General features: G+C 40.2%; 2 protein-coding genes across 2 annotated transcripts in view; both read right to left on the bottom strand.

Annotated features, from left to right (window-relative positions):
- Nucleotides 1-1,053: 1,053 nt before the first annotated feature.
- On the bottom strand, nt 1,054-8,632 carry LOC133650721 (interferon regulatory factor 2-binding protein 1-like). Its single transcript, XM_062048309.1, has 2 exons — nt 6,569-8,632; nt 1,054-1,492 (listed from the first exon to the last, which is right to left on the bottom strand). The coding sequence occupies exon 1, from the start codon at nt 8,349-8,351 to the stop codon at nt 6,600-6,602; it is 1,752 nt and encodes a 583-aa protein (XP_061904293.1). The 5' UTR covers nt 8,352-8,632; the 3' UTR covers nt 1,054-1,492; nt 6,569-6,599.
- A 2,130-nt stretch (nt 8,633-10,762) lies between these two features.
- Nucleotides 10,763-16,785, bottom strand: part of hnrnpl (heterogeneous nuclear ribonucleoprotein L) — a 37,602-nt gene continuing 31,579 nt past the window's right edge. The window contains exons 13-14 of the mRNA XM_062048310.1: nt 12,343-12,438; nt 10,763-12,265 (exon numbers count right to left, since the gene is read on the bottom strand). Of these exons, the coding sequence (XP_061904294.1) occupies nt 12,207-12,265; nt 12,343-12,438 (155 nt within the window). The 3' untranslated portion in view covers nt 10,763-12,206. The remainder of the gene's footprint in view (nt 12,266-12,342; nt 12,439-16,785) is intronic.

Here is a 16,785-nt window from a genome sequence, read left to right on the forward strand (position 1 = left end):
ATTTTGATCGGACAAGTGTGTTCACTGTAAGAAGTACTGCACAACGTAGAGTCAGCTGCCACCTAAACGCTCACCCTCAGGAATCGCCACTTTAGAAGCTGTCACTGCCCGATTCACTGAGCTACCCAATCCGTATGCGCCTGACATTCCGCTATTTCCTTCCTTAACGGCAGTTCTTCCAAAATACCGTTTAAAAGTTTTTAAACAACGGTTCGTGAAAGTATAAACTTAAAATAATCGACAGCTGCACTTTTAACGATTACAGTGACTTATTCATCCACATCGTTCATTATTCAAATTTGAAGCTGCCATTCTCAGCTTTGCTTTGACTCCCGAGTGACATCGTAATGAAAATATGCTTGCCTTTTTGGTAAATGTTTGCTATCCAAATACTGCAGTGTGGATGCTAATGTATTATTTTTGTAATATGTGTTTTAACCCAAAGTCGTAAAACTGGGAGCGCGGCAGTAAAAAAAGATTCTAATTTGCGACAGTACACGCATGCGCAAACGGGTCGGGCAACGACAATCTTGAGTGGCTGCAATTTAAAAAGGAGTTAAAAAGACAGGACTAAACTATATATATATTGTACGTGTACTGTGTGTATGTATATATATATATATATATACTTTTTACCTCAGCATACGGAGAAAAAGTCACGTGACATGTAATCAAAAGTCATACTTTACAAAGCATAGAAGTATAATGCCGGGTCTATATTATGTACATGTAGCAATTAAGTATTCGATATGTGTTGTGGGGTTCGTTTTGGCGTTTATTGAATAAATCTTGATTAAAAAAAAAGTCTGAGCATCTATTATATTTCTGAAACATTATTTTTTTTAAAGCATACCTGGAACTGACCCGTGAAGATCACAAATGGTTAAACATTGAAGAGTGTGATGCTAATTATTTGTATGTATACATATTTCAAAAGGTATTTTATAACAAGAATCTTACCTGGTGATAGAAATGAGTGATAGCAAGGTTATCAGTGAATATAGCATTGACAAAAATGACAAAGTATGAAGCCATCTTTGGTCTTCTCAATAATATGAACAAACTGGAATTGTATCAAAAATAGAAATCACACAGTCGTAATGAAAGGAAATTCACATTTTTGACAAGACTGAATACAATTTAGGAGACGTAGTGTGAGGTCACAGGAATTCAATCCTTGGCTTAAAGAAGGAAACTAGTTTCTGCCACATTGTCAACATTCAAAGTTTAGTCTGAGGAGCATCTTAAAGGTTGTCGACTGATCCATCAGTCTTAGTCGTCGTCACGACAACACGAAAGACCAAATAGATTGTCAACAAAAAATGTGTGCTTTCAATCGTCTGCTTTGAAAATGAGGCCTGAAGAAAGGCAGGAGTCTGAGCCCTTTGGCCAGCAGTCTGGTCCTCGGAGAGGAGATGAACCGCAGAAACAGAGAGAGGACGTCTGGTGGACACGTAGGGAAGTGCTTTGGAATCATCAATGTCGTCGTCCACTGTAGGAGAAACAACTTTTAAGTATTAGAAAACAAGTTTATTACAAAAATACAACTTTGGCTGCCTACTAGAGGTGGCAATCTTTGGCCACCTCACAATTCAATTACAATTACGATTCAGGAGCTACGATTTGATTAAAAAAAAATTGATTTATAAATGATGCAGTTTTACATTTTTTTGTTTCACTTGCAACTTTAAAAAACAGTGCATTTGTAATAAACAGTTCAATTAATTCCCACATTTAGTAAATTAATGGAAATGTGTATAAAACTGGAACATAAGTGGCCTAAAATAAAGGAGCTGGTGGGATCTCTCAATGAGGTGGTCTCACTGCAGTCAGCCACATTTTAGTATGTCTGCCTTACTTTATTTAAGATTAAGATTAAAGTACCAATGATTGTCACACACACACTAGATGTGGCGAAATTTGTCCTCTGCATTTGTCCCATCCCCATGGGGAGCAGTGGGCAGCAGCGGCGCCGCGCCCGGGAATCATTTTGGTGATTTAACCCCCAACTCCAACCCTTTGTTGCCGAGTGCCAAGCAGGGAGGTTATGGGTCCCATTTTATAGACAATAAACAAATCGATTATCAACGTTTACTAATCGAATTTACAATAGTCCATGTCCGAATTGCGATGCATCTAAATATCGATTATTTCCCCAACCAATGTATTATTAAACTGCAGAGGTGTCTCTAGTCTAGACATATAATTTCAGGATTTCCCACACATTCATTTATTTGTGGCGGCCCGCCACGAAAGAATTACGTCCGCCACAAATTTTAAAAAAAATATATTTTTTTTTGTCCTCTCCAGCTTCTCAGGCAAATCATATAGTTGATGTAGATGCCCATATCGGCTGTTCAGATTTACTTTACAAAAGAGAAGTGTAGGATACTTCTCTTGTTGCCTTATTTGTATTTGACTTTATGAAATGTATTTATATTAGAAACACAACATGTGTATATAACAAAGGGTGCAAAGTCTGCAGGCAGTAGGAAACACATTGTTAAGTGTAGGGAGTAAAACTGATGGCAGTCTAAAGTTCAAGATTTTTGGAGCTCTTTGTTCAGTGGATCAGATGTTTGATGAAGCTCTGTGTCTATCTACCACCACTACTGTTTTCTGTTTATTTGTTACTGACTGTGGCAGGACACCTCTGCCTCTGTTTCACTTTATGTTGCTGGTAAATAGTATGGTTGTAGTAGTAGGCTAAAGTAAAATTATTTAGTATGCACTAATTAAAGGGGCAGAGCTTTGAGACATTTTAGCTTTTATCTTTTATAAGATATATTTTTTGTAAGAACCACAATTAATAAATATATTTCAGTGAATAACTTATTGTTCAAATCTGTATATAAATATGTACATAAAGTGTTGTAATTATATTGTAAAATGGATGGATGTTTAAAACAAAACTGTTATTATTAATTAGTAAGTATACATTTTTTTTTAGCCTTTTTAGAGAAAATCAAATCATTGTAGTAAATTATGCAAATTACTCGATGATGTCATGGTGACCACGCCCATAGCTACGCACCCACCGCCACAGGTATCTTGGCAGTTTATGGGAAACACTGAATTTACATACATTACACACAAAACATGTTTAATTATTATATTTATAAAAAAAACCAATACTTTGATCATTACAATTTAATAAATAGAAAATACTGACAAGGTGCCCCTATGTCTGGACAAGCAAATGTTTATATGATACAACTGTAAAAAAGGATCACTATTGGAAGTGTTTGATATGTGTATTAGGGGTATACTGATAAGAACATTTCACCTCACTGGTATCAAGACCAAAATGATCACGGTTATCATTGCGGTAATGTTGAATGTGTTCAAAAAGTATTCATACACACACTGAAATCTTTTGAGTTAATTTGTTTTTAAATAACTGATACAAACTAAAGTACCTCAACTAAAATAAATAAACACTGTTAGAAAAGCCACTATTTTGCATGTTTGTTTGTTTCTTATGCTTCACTGATAGTGTTTTAGTCTTAGGATTGAATCTGTTTTAATGGCTAAGCTTTTATTGTTGTAAATATTGGTTTGTACAGTAGCATTTTAAGATTTACTGAAAAGAAAAGTGCGTAACAAAATCTATTATTGGCCTACTCTGTTCGGCGGTCCTTGGATGCACCGCAAAAACACCTGCGTATCTTTTCTTCAGAGTATAGAAAGACAACTGTGTTTTAAAGGCCTACTGAAACCCACTACTACCGACCACGCAGTCTGATAGTTTATATATCAATGATGAAATCTTAACATTGCAACACATGCCAATACGGCCGGGTTAACTTATAAAGTGCAATTTTAAATTTCCCGCTAAACTTACGGTTGAAAACGTCTATGTATGATGACATATGCGTGTGCCGTCAATGGTTGAAACGGAAGTATTCGGACACATTGTATCCAATACAAAAAGCTCGGTTTTCATCGCAAAATTCCACAGTATTCTGGACATCTGTGTTGGTGAATCTTTTGCAATCTGCAAAGAAGAAAGCTTTAGGTGGGATCGGTGTATTAGCGGCTGGCTGCAGCAACACAACCAGGAGAACTTTGACTTGGATAGCAGACGCGCTATCCGACGCTAGCCGCCGACCGCATCGGTGATCGGGTGAAGTCCTTCGTCGCTCCGTCGATCGCTGGAACGCAGGTGAGCACGGGTGTTGATGAGCTGATGAGGGCTGGCTGGTGTAGGTGGATAGCTAATGTTTTTAGCATAGCTCTGTGAGGTCCCGTTGCTAAGTTAGCTTCAATGGCGTCGTTAGCAACAGCATTGTTAAGCTTCGCCAGGCTGGAAAGCATTAACCGTGTAGTTACATGTCCATGGTTTAAGTGTATTGTTGATTTTCTGTCTATCCTTCCAGTCAGGGGTTTATTTATTTTGTTTCTATCTGCAGTTACCGTAAGCCCGATGCTATCACGTTAGCTCCGTAGCTAAAGTGCTTCGCCGATGTATTGTCGTGGAGATAAAAGTCACCGTGAATGTCCATTTCGCGTTCTCGACTCTCATTTTCAAAAGGATATAGTGTCCGAGGTGGTTTAAAATACAAATCCGTGATCCACAATACAAAAAGGAGAGAGTGTGGAATCCAATGAGCCAGCTTGTACCTAAGTTACGGTCAGAGCGAAAAAAGATGCGTACTGCACTGCACTCTAGTCCTTCACTCTCACGTTCCTCATCCACGAATTTTTCATCCTGGCTCAAATTAATGGGGTAATCGTCGCTTTCTTGGTCCGAATCGCTCTCGCTGCTGGTGTAAACAATGGGGAAATGTGAGGAGCCTTTCAATCTGTGACGTCACGCTACTTCCGGTACAGGCAAGGCTTTTTTTTAATCAGTGACCAAAAGTTGCGAACTTTATCGTCGATGTTCTCTACTAAATCCTTTCAGCAAAAATATGGCAATATCGCGAAATGATCAAGTATGACACATAGAATGGATCTGCTATCCCCGTTTAAATAAAAAAAAAACATTTCAGTAGGTCTTTAAGAGAGCACAGCTTGTAGGTTTAATGTACACAACTCAATATCTTAGTTGCTCAGACAACAATGTGTTTATGTAAGTTTAGATTGGGGTATATCGTTTAATAGGGAAATATGTTAATGACCCTTGTTTTCATGTTAGCATTTAAGCTGGCACCAGTCAGCCCGTGAGTTTATCAAAGTGTAGTTATCAAGCATATTTTTTTTCGATAACAAATTTAAAACCGTAATGTCAACAGTTTCACTGCGGTTATCATTAATACGGTTTATCGTTACAATTCTAGTACATAAGGACGTAACTATGCCCATAGGTAACACGCGTATTAGCTTTGTGTCTTAGCTAATAATAGTGACTTGGCTAGCTATAATTGAGTGTATATTTTGTTGTAACATCATGGCTGCAAATTGATAGTTGCTTCTCTTGGACTGCTTTTTGTGGGTGAGCAGGCGCTCTCTGCGTGCACAAGTCTTGTACGTGTGTAGGAGACAACATGAGTGACCAGCATGAACGCCAAACAAATTCTTCGACCCGATGAACATAACATAGCTGTGTTACTGGAATATTTAAAAAAAAAAAGTTTTTAACTCAGCAAGTTACAAAATATTCCCTTTAGATACACATACTTGAAAGTGAAGGGAATCTTACTTTAAGATCAAATCAAATTTATTTATATGTATATATTTATATCAAATAAAAATCAAACTCACAATTTGATTCAGAATGGATTCTGGATCGAAACCGATTTTTGCAATGTATTTGGTATAACAATAATAAAACAAGCTACACAATCTCCTCTTGGCTGCTGATGTATGACATATAAACAAACACAGCTAGTAAGCTGGAGATGGCCTAAAAAAAACATCTACCGGTAGTTAAAAATAGATTCTTAAAAAGAAAAAAATGCCTTAATTCGTTTTTGAAAATCTAGAATTACTTCAGAATCGGAATAAATACGAATTGTGATTCAGATGGGAATCTTTTTTTTTCTCCAGCATCCCTAAAACTTAATGTGGAAGTAGTGTCATATCACTTTAAGTACCTTGAAGGTAGACAAGCGCTAAGCTAAGTATAACCCATTTAGTAGGTATGTGTAATTGTTTATATAATATGTGCATAAAGATATGTGCCCTGACTTTAGGGACACTGTGCACATTAACATTTGATTATAGATTTCTGATGACATAGTCAAGTGAAAACAGGCTAGGGAAGAAGAGCTGGATGTATGCGCAAATGGATGCAGTAGAAATATTTATAAAATTGCATTTATCGTACAATTATAAAAACAAATATTGGAAACGTAGGATATAGGTATTCTGAAATGTTCTTTTAATACAATGCATATTTTTTGTTTTAATTCAATGTATTTGAATATACATTTATTAGATTTTAATTGTTCAAGTATTGAATTTACCTTTTTAGATTTAAGTGGTTTGTTTATTCATTTAAATAAGGTATTTTTTAATTATTCTAAACATAAATGATATTATCATACATTATATTACCTGTATATCCTGACTAAAAAGACTGTACATTGAGCACATTACAACAACCGGAGAAGTTTCATCATACCATTGCAGCAAGGATGAAGACATTGAGAAGGTCAAGGGTCATTCTCCTTCTTGACCGTCACATCTCCGTCCCCGGCCAGAATGGTGGAGATCTCGCCCTGCATGAAGGCCCAGGGCACGGTGGAGCCGGCCAGGGGACAGCGCTCTCCGCTGGGGCAGTAGACCTCTCCTCCTTGGCCTTGGCTGCGGATGAAGCCTCTGGTGCAGGGGAAGCAGAACTTGTGGTGTGGGACCGAAGGACATTGGACAAAGTGGGTGTCCTCCAGGCGCTCTCGGCACAGCGTGCAGCAGAGCAGGGCGCCCTGACTCCCGCCGGTCGCCTCGCCCCCACTGGCGCTGCTGCTGCTGCTCAGGCCCACGGCGGCCTGAGAGACGGACGTGGAGGGGCTGCTGGCGGCGGTGCGCCCGGTGATGGACGAGTGACCCGTGGACATGCCGGGGCTGTCTCTGGCCACCTGGCTGGAGCTCAGGCTGTCTGCCACCCCCATGAGCGCAGACATGGGCGAGGGCTGGCTTTGTAAACGAGGTGGGCCGTCTGTAGGCACAGGAAGTGGCTCGATTCCCGGGTAAGCTCCTCTGGACCACACCTCTCTAGAAGGGTGATCGGGTCTTGCTTCGCTCTCACCGTTCTCGGAGCCAGGGGAGGCTTTGCGACGCCGCGTTGTGCCCTTGGCTGGACCAGACCGTGCAACCGCCGTCATGGGCATCCCTGCATCCGGCTGGGGAAGAACCTCAGGGATCGGTGGTTCTTTGAACGTGCGCACGCCATCGTTTAACAGCTCAGACAGCCCCCGCCAGTCTCCGGTCCCGGGACGCTTCTCGTACTCCACATAGCGCAGCCCAGAGTTCACTGCTTTCCCTGCGTCTTTTGCGGCGTCACGGAACATCTGCCTGACCAGGTCTGCGACTCCCGAAAAAATCATCCCAGACCCGGCAGGATACTCCACAAACACCTTCAGCTCGAACTCCGGGATGGAGCCCACGTCAAAAGCCAGAACTCGTCCCATCAGACTGTGGTCTTTCCTGAAGCGGACAGTAAACGGAACACAGCCGCTGAGAGCCAGGAGGACATCCCGGACAGCTTTGGGTCGGTTGGGCCAACCTTCCACTCTGCTCCGGGCCACCTCGTTGAGTTCTGCCATCACTTCACTGTTCCTCCACGCCGCCGGGTCGATGCCCACCAAGGCGGATGTGCTGGCCCCCACACTTAAGGATACAGCCTGTCTCCGACCAGCATCGCTCATTATTGGGTTAGCCGAGACCGCAATAGGAGTGGCCCCGGGTCTGGAGACGGATATCGGCGCTAGGAGCCCATGTTGAGACGCTACTAAACCCTGAGCAAGCCCAAAAGCGTGTGATGTGGCCCGGTGGAGGCTGGGAATCGCCCCGGCCATCGCCCTGCGAGTGTTCGGGCTCTGCCGGCTGCTTTCTGACAAGGCTCCATCTTCAGCTCTGTGCAGACCATTAGGAAGGCGAGACGACACTCCATACTCACCCCTCCCCCGGTCTAGACGTTCCCCATGCGGCCGCCCTGCCTCCACGGAGCCAGTCGAGCTGGCTTTTCCCTGCTGCGGGCCAGGAGACCTTCCGTCTAAAACTCCGTGGGTGCTCTTGAGCTGCCTGGCGGTCTCAATGAGGAGCTCGATTCTGTCCGCGCCGTCGTAGTTGACGCATCCCCGGCACACCGCTTCGCTGAACTCCCACAACATGGCCCAGGGCATCTTGGGCAGGTCGCAGAGGTAGCACCACTGCCGCCTTGAAGAGGGCTGCGACGCGGAGGACATGTTGTTTACGGGCCCTCGACCAAACTTTCTTAGCGAGGCCTAAACGTCGCGGTCAACGTTTCCGACGAATCTTCGCTCTTCAATTTGAGCTCAGCACATTCTGGGGACTTTTAGAGGTTCGCCGAATGAAACGTGGACACACAACCGACTGTTTGCTGCCACATTTGATAGTTTGCGACGTCTTCTTTCTTGGTTTGTTCGCATCGAGCTGTGCAGAAGGAAGTAAAATCTTATACGACACCGGAAACACCTACGTACTCACGGCCTGCAAGGCATCATGGGAGTTGTAGTCTTGAAGTCTGTTCACGTAATACATACAGCGGTACAAAACATTGACACAAGTCATAAATCTTTTTCCACCGAGGACCGCATACAACAAATATTAAAGAACACGGGGCGCCATTTTTCTGTTCTTCAACTTTGTCTGTTCAACGATAAAAACGCCAAAACCAATGCAATAGTAAAAGCTGAAAAAAACACAACGACGTCAATTACATGTTTGTCGTTCGTTGTATTTAATTTTTTTTTTTTTTTCAAATCTAAAGTTAGTGATCCTTAATTTATTTGTAATCAGATTTTAAAAAGTTATGTTTTGGACACTCTAAAAATCGCTTGTTGACATAACATTTTTAAAAAAAGTTAAATTATTTCTGATTATTCAAATACTATACGATTACTCTATGGTACAATGTTTTACCTTCATAGTCAAAACTCATTTAATCTATAAATAGAACTCACTTATTTTAGTCATTAAAAATAATATCAACGATAGACTTATTTCTTTTATCAACAATTCAACAAATTATTGCCGGTTATCCAAAAACTATATAGGTAAATAATAAATAAATGATAAATGGGTTATACTTGTATAGCGCTTTTCTACCTTCAAGGTACTCAAAGCGCTTTGACAGTATTTCCACATTTACCCATTCACACACACATTCACACACTGATGGTGGGAGCTGCCATGCAAGGCGCTAACCAGCAGCCATCAGAGGCAAAGGGTGAAGTGACTAGGAAGGTAGAAGGTGGGAATTGAACCCCAGTAACCAGCAACACCCCGATTGCTGGCACAGCCACTCTACCAACTTCGCCACGCCGTCCCCCAGCGTCATTTATCTATTTTTAATTGGCAAATATATTTTAATCCACTTGCGTAATAACGTAATATTGTATGTATAATGTATTTGATATTTAAAAAAAGTTATTTCAACAATTGAAATATAATATTTTTTAAGGATTATACTTGTATTGCACTTTTTACCTTAAATGTACTTAAAGCACTTAGACCAGGGGTCTCAAACTCAATTTACCTGGGGGCCACTTGATGCAGAAACTGGGTGAGGCTGGGCCGGAAGAAAATATTTCTTAAAAAAATCCAACATGCACTTTTTAATGAATTCACCTTCTTTGAATGGCTATCCCGCCCTACAACATACTTGCCAACCCTCCCGATTTTTCCGGGAGACTCCCGAATTTCAGTGCCCCTCCTGACAATCTCCCGGGGCAACTATTCTCCCGAATTTGTCCCGATTTTCACCCGGACAACAATATTAAGGGCGTGCCGTAATAGCACTGCCTTTAACGTCCTCTACAACCTGTCGTCGCGTCCGCTTTTTCACCATATAAACAGCGTGCCGGCCCAGTCACATGTTGTATGAGGCTTCTGCAGACACACGTAAGTGACTGCAAGACATACTTGATCAACAGCCATACAGGTCACACTGAGGGTGACCGTATAAACAACTTTATCACTGTTACAAATATGCGCCACACTGTGAACCCACACCAAACAAGAATGACAAACTCATTTCGGGAGAACATCCGCACCGTAAGACAACATAAACACAACAGAACAAATACCCAGAACACCTTGCAGCCCTAACTCTTCCGGGCTACAATATACACCCCCGCTACAACCAAACTTCCCCCCCATCCCCAACCCCGCCCACCTCAATGTACACATTTTATTTAGACTATAATCAATGTGCCGAAAGTCTGGACATATTACCGACACAATATCAAATTGGTTTAATTTAAATAATTAACCACAATATATACAGAAATGTTAAAGACAAAAAGTTTTAAATAATCAAATATAAACATTACTATCGATTTAAAACATCTTTAAAATATTTCTTCATATTACGTAATACAGACGTATTAATTGACTTATATTTTTACAGTTGTATGAAACACAAATTTTTGCCTGTGTCCAGACTTTTGCCACATCCTGTGAAATAACAGTTTTCTTAGACATAATAAAAAGTAAGTAGATCAACTAAATTACTGTGAGAAATGTTTATTGAAATAATTAGCGTAAACATTTTATTTGTTTAGAATAGGTTTGGAGACCTTGAATCACACACTGTAGGTTTGGGGTGCATAAAGACAGATTCCGACTTGCGATTCAAGCACGTTCGATGTATATTCCAGATTCATTTTCCATTTGAATGACTCAACAAATTCAAGGATTTAAGTTCTTTAAAAGATGAAAGCACATACACCAAAAGTTGAAATACAATATTTAAAGACAAAAATAACTGAACAATTTCAGCGTCTTCTGCGATATATGCTTCCGTGTTTTTAATTACAGGTCACACTTCTGAGTTTTGTATGAATGTCTTACTTATTTGGTCCAAGTTTGGAGCGTGATTCCAGATGCCTAATGACCACATTAGAAATCAACCACGAATACAAATAATCGTGATACCTAAATTATTTACCTATTTGGTGTTTAGTCTTTAATTTTGAGTTTGATCTTCTGTCACGGTAAAACAATCAGCACATTGGAGTGAAGAAAACTTCAAATTGCTCATTATAGCTTACTAAAAACAAGTAATGAGCTTCTTACAAGGGAATTCTGTGTTTATTTGAAAAGCAAAAAGTGTTGACATTGAAATACATAAGTAGCTTGTGCAAGGTTAATGCATGATTTGAAGCTGATGTTTCACTTATTGATGGTAACAAACTGTTCAAAACAAGATATTAATAAATCAACATTCTAAAAAAACAATTAAAAAAAACAATTTCAACACTGGGCTAGAGAGAAAAAGAAATAATGTGTATGTTAAGTTAAGTTAAAGTACCAATGATTGTCACACACACACTAGGTGTGGCGAAATTATTCTCTGCATTTGACCCATCACCCTTGATCACCCCCTGGGTAGTGAGGGGAGCAGTGAGCAGCAGCGGTGGCCGCGCCCGGGAATCATTTCTTGGTGATTTAACCCCCAATTCCAACCCTTGATGCTAAGTGTCAAGCAGGGAGGTAATGAGTCCCATTTTATAGTCTTTGGTATGACTCGGCCGGGGTTTGAACTCACGACCCACCGATCTCAGGGCGGACATGAAAGTACAGGAGAGACTGATGGTTATGTAGATTTATTTGCTACTGGCTGGTTACGTGTAAATGTGGCTAATTCAGTTAAGTTCAGCAGAAGAGGAATTATGTTTTTACTATTAGTTTTCAAACAGTGCTAGATTTGTGACAGTGTTTTGTTTTATCGAATTATTTACAACATAAGCAAGCAGTCAGAGGCCAGGTTGTTTCCACATTTGCCCAATTCAAGTGTCTGTGGTTTGAATTGTACTCAGTTTTTCTAAAACTGGTTTGAGCTTTTAGCTGACATGGTTCCGGTTAGGTGGAAGTATAGCATGCGATTGATGCAAGTGCTGCATAGCAGTTACTACAGCAACACAAGTGCAACCGCATTGCCCCCTGTACTGGGGTCCGGCCGGTCCTTTTAAAGGTGAAAGCACAACAAGCAGATTAGTGTCAATAGTGAGTGAATATTTTAATGGGACATAAGAACAGAATACCATTATATTGTTAATTGTTTGAACGGAGTGTACTTAGTTGGCATGGTGTGTGGTTGAGAAACACAGCTTTAGAGTGTAAGGGTAAGGCCCACCTAGGAAAAGGAAGGGGAAACACAGATGTGAATAAAAGCTACATTTAGAATGAGTTGCAATCAAAACAAATACATACTGGGGTTTTTCATCTGGTGATGGTTCAACAAGGCCAGAGCTTCCATGGCGTCATTAATGGATTCCCACTCCATCAAGCCTGAAGAACTGCGCTCACCTGTGTCAAGTGATGAAACAGCGATACCAAATTAAAGACGATGTGAAAAGGAGTCATGTGAAAATACAGAATCTGACGGTGAATGTTTACAACAACTGAGATGAGGGATATTATTAATTTGTTCATTCAGTAGTACATTTTGTAGGGGTGTCCCAGTCCCATATTGATATAAGTCCGAAATCAGCAAAAAAGCAAGTATCAGATTATATTGGCTTGCATCTAAAATCTCTGATAAACAGTTTACTTGTACAAAGTTGGACAGCCAGTTAACATCTAAATGTCCTCCATCATACAAAGTTGGTCTTTTCTTCTATTTTAGTCAAGTCATTTACAAAAAGTAAACATGGTGGTGTAAACAATGGGGAAATGTGAGGAGCCCTTCAACCTGCGACGTCACGCTACTTCCGGTACAGGCAGGGCTTTTTTTATCAGCGACCAAAAGTTGCGAACTTTATCGTCGATGTTCTCTACTAAATCCTTTCAGCAAAAATATGGCAATATCGCGAAATGATCAAGTATAACACATAGAATGGATCTGCTATCCCCGTTTAAATTTTAAAAAAATCATTTCAGTAGGCCTTTAATTAAACAATATTGCAGTTTATAACATGGCATTTGTCAATATAAACCAGTATCAAATAGTTATAGTTGCATGTTAGTTACACATACAAAGTCTCCAAGACAGAAGTGTATTATAAAATATATTCAGAAACAAACTTACTGTGTCATGAGCTTAGCTTAATAATTTATTGTGGCCACTAAGTTTCGCCAAAAAATACCACTCCACTTCAACTCAAAGACAGCCTAAATCCACTCCAGACGGTTAATGATGAAAAGATAAGTGTTTTTCATACCTTCGATTGCATTTTTCTGTTTGACTAATTTCCTTTTTTCAAGCCTTTTCTAATATTACGCACTAGAAAAAAATAAGTGTGTATAATTTGCGCAGATATCGTACTATCTGATTAATATTCAAGGTCCAATATTGGTAAAGTATCGGAAGTGAAAAAAGTTTTTGATCAAGGAAGCACATTCACAGCCAAAAAGTATATAGTAGTAAAAACAAAGGGATTGCGGTGAGGTAAAAAAAATAAAAATCAATCAAACCAACTATATTTATATAGCACCTAATCACAAGTGTCTCATTGGGCTTCACAAACTCACAACAACATCACCAGATCTAAACCTACATCTGGGCAAAGAAAAATTTAAAAGGCCGCATCTAGAAAAAAAGAAGAAACATTGAGTAGGGAACGTTGATGTTGATGATGCCTTTCCAGGAACAGCTGCAATGAGATTTTTTGTTGATAATTTAAACATTTTATATTCAATGATTTTCTCGTCTAGCTCTGACATACTCTTTTCCCTCAGGGGCTTCTGTAGCGCCACCCTCCCCTTCAATTCCTTAGCAGAGATTGATGCACATAACTCGGGATGTAAATCTCTTTGTGATGGACGATTCGATTCGCATCTCGATACGTGGGTTAGGATGTAATTCAAAAACAATTTATTTACAAAACAGAACGATTCGAATGCGATTCGATTTAGTGTATGAACAATTTGGTACAATTCAATTTAGTGTATGAACGATTCAACAGGATTTGATACGGTGTATGAACAATTATATTTTTGGTTAACATTTGTTGATGAACACATTCATTTTTACACCACAAAAGAACAAAAGCATTCCTTCCTGTGCATATGCTCCTCCTCATGTTAGAGGATACATAGATAGGACCAAGGCACCAAGCACTCAGACTTGATCTGTCAAAGCTAAGTCTATGAGCATGAACTGATGAAAACTATCTGGATGAGAGGCCAAACGTCTTCTAAGACAACTGATCAGTAGAATGCCATGAGAAAAACAATAACCCGATGAATGAGAACACCCATAAGCACATTCATCTTGTAATATTAAAGGCCTACTGAAACCCACTACTCCCGACCACGCAGTCTGATAGTTTATATATCAATGATGAAATCTTAACATTGCAACACATGCCAATACGGCCGGGTTAACTTATAAAGTGCAATTTTAAATTTCCCGGGGAACTTCCGGTTCAAAACGCCTTTGAGGATGACGTATACGCGTGGCGTAGCCAGTAGAACACAGGTATGGCTTCCCCTTTGAAGCCAATACGAAATAGCTCTGTTTTCATCTCATTATTCCACAGTATTCTGGACATCTGTGTTGGTGAATCTGTTGCAATTTGTTCATTGCATTATGGAGAAAGAAGCTGAGCAAGCAAAGAAGAAAGTCGGTGCGAAGTGGAGTATTTTGCGAGGGAAGTCAGCAACACAACACAGTCGGTGTTTCATTGTTTACATTCCCGAAAGATGCAGTCAAGATCGAAGAACTCGGACAACAGAGACTCTTACCAGGAGGACTTTGACTTCGTTAACAGACGCAGACGCGATACCGTGAGTACGCTTCCAAACATTTGATCGCTTGCTATAACTAGCTCGAGCTAGGAGCTAGGAGCTAGCATAACAAACACCTAGGTGTTTGTTATGCGGGATTAATTTGTGGCATATTAAATATAAGCCTGGTTGTGTTGTGGCTAATAGAGTATATATATGTCTTGTGTTTATTTACTGTTGTAGTCATTCCCAGCTGAATATCAGGTCCCACCTGCGCGCTTCCAAACATTTGATCGCTTGCCCGTACGTGCGTGTCACGTACGTAACTTTGGTTAAACATATAAGCTTTATGAACCTTGGGTTAGGTGAACGGTCCTTTGGGCTGAGTGAGTGTGTGTGTTGTGCAGGTGTTTGAATTGTATTGGCGGGTTATATATACGGGATCCCGTCCATATTACCCGCTCTAGCTATAACTAGCTCGAGCTAGTAGCTAGTAGCTAGGAGCTAGCATAACAAACACCTAGGTGTTTTTATGCGGGATTAATTTGTGGCATATTAAATATAAGCCTGGTTGTGTTGTGGCTAATAGAGTATATATATGTCTTGTGTTTATTTACTGTTTTAGTCATTCCCAGCTGAATATCAGGTCACCCCCGGCTCTCACAGCATCTTCCCTATCTGAATCGCTTCCACTCCCCACTAGTCCTTCACTTGCACTTTCCTCATCCACAAATCTTTCATCCTCGCTCAAATTAATGGGGAAATCGTCGCTTTCTCGGTCCGAATCTCTCTCACTTCTGACGGCCATCATTGTAAACAATAGGGAACTTTGCGTATATGTTCAATTGACTACGTCACGCTACTTCCGGTAGGGGCAAGCCTTTTTTTTTATCAGATACCAAAAGTTGCGATCGTTATCGTCGTTGTTCTATACTAAATCCTTTCAGCAAAAATATGGCAATATCGCGAAATGATCAAGTATGACACATAGAATAGATCTGCTATCCCCGTTTAAATAAATAAAAATTCATTTCAGTAGGCCTTTTAAAAAACTCCATCCATCCATCTATTTTTTACCGCTTATCCCTTTTGGGGTCGCTGGAGCCTATCTCAGCTGCATTCATTCTATAAATATGACATGGCTCTAGTAATTTCTATTATTTAAAACACAACATATATCCCTAAATATGTTTTATAAAGTAAAAAGGCAAACTCATGTCAAATATATTTATTTTCCAAGAGTCAAGTCAAGTCAGTGTTGTCACAGACGCCTACGGGTTCAAGCCAATGGCTTGACTGGGAGGCCGGACTTCCGGGACAAGGATGAGAAGCAAGTGACGTGTGTTGTGGAGTTAAAAGGGGAAAGGAAAGTTGCCGGAAAAGAGAGGGAGATTTTGTCCATTGTACGAGAACGCTGCATTTTGTGAAAATAAAGAAAGACTAACTGGGAATCTGTCTGAGCCGCCATTACTTGGTATGTTACAATATTGACGGACAGCACAGCACGGAGACGGTCTGTAGTGTTGACATTACATATCTTGTGGGTAATTATTTGGTGGGCAGCTGACTCTCGCGTTGTTTTAAAGATTACATGTCTACTAATTGCTAGTCTCGCACGACACCTGGTCCATGTATCTAAGTCTACACTCGTCTCCGGTTATGTAAGTAACATAACAAGCGCTTTTCACTGACAACCCTGGCTCTTGTGTCGTTTTAAAGACAAAAACAGTAAACTGATTTCTAGTTCTGCACGATAACCGGTTTATAAAAATTGTGGGGGGAAAAAAATATGAATTACATTTTTTGCAATTACATTATTTTAGGCCATATAGCCTAGTATAATTTTTTATCACTGAGAATTGTTTTTTTTCCATGGCTAAAATGCCTAAAAAGTAAAAGGGTTTTAATAAGTCTGTTTAATTCCCTTGATCTCCTCTTTCACTGTCACTTATTCACTAGCTACCTCTTGAATCACCTGCTAATATC

Source organism: Entelurus aequoreus, linkage group LG05 (genome assembly GCF_033978785.1).
Source record: "Entelurus aequoreus isolate RoL-2023_Sb linkage group LG05, RoL_Eaeq_v1.1, whole genome shotgun sequence".
Classification (NCBI taxonomy): Eukaryota; Metazoa; Chordata; class Actinopteri; order Syngnathiformes; family Syngnathidae; genus Entelurus; species Entelurus aequoreus.

What these genes read in the sequence shown, in the direction of transcription:
- LOC133650721 (XM_062048309.1), bottom strand. Translation starts at nt 8,351, where the DNA reads ATGTCCTCCGCGTCGCAGCCCTCTTCAAGGCGGCAGTGGTGCTACCTC.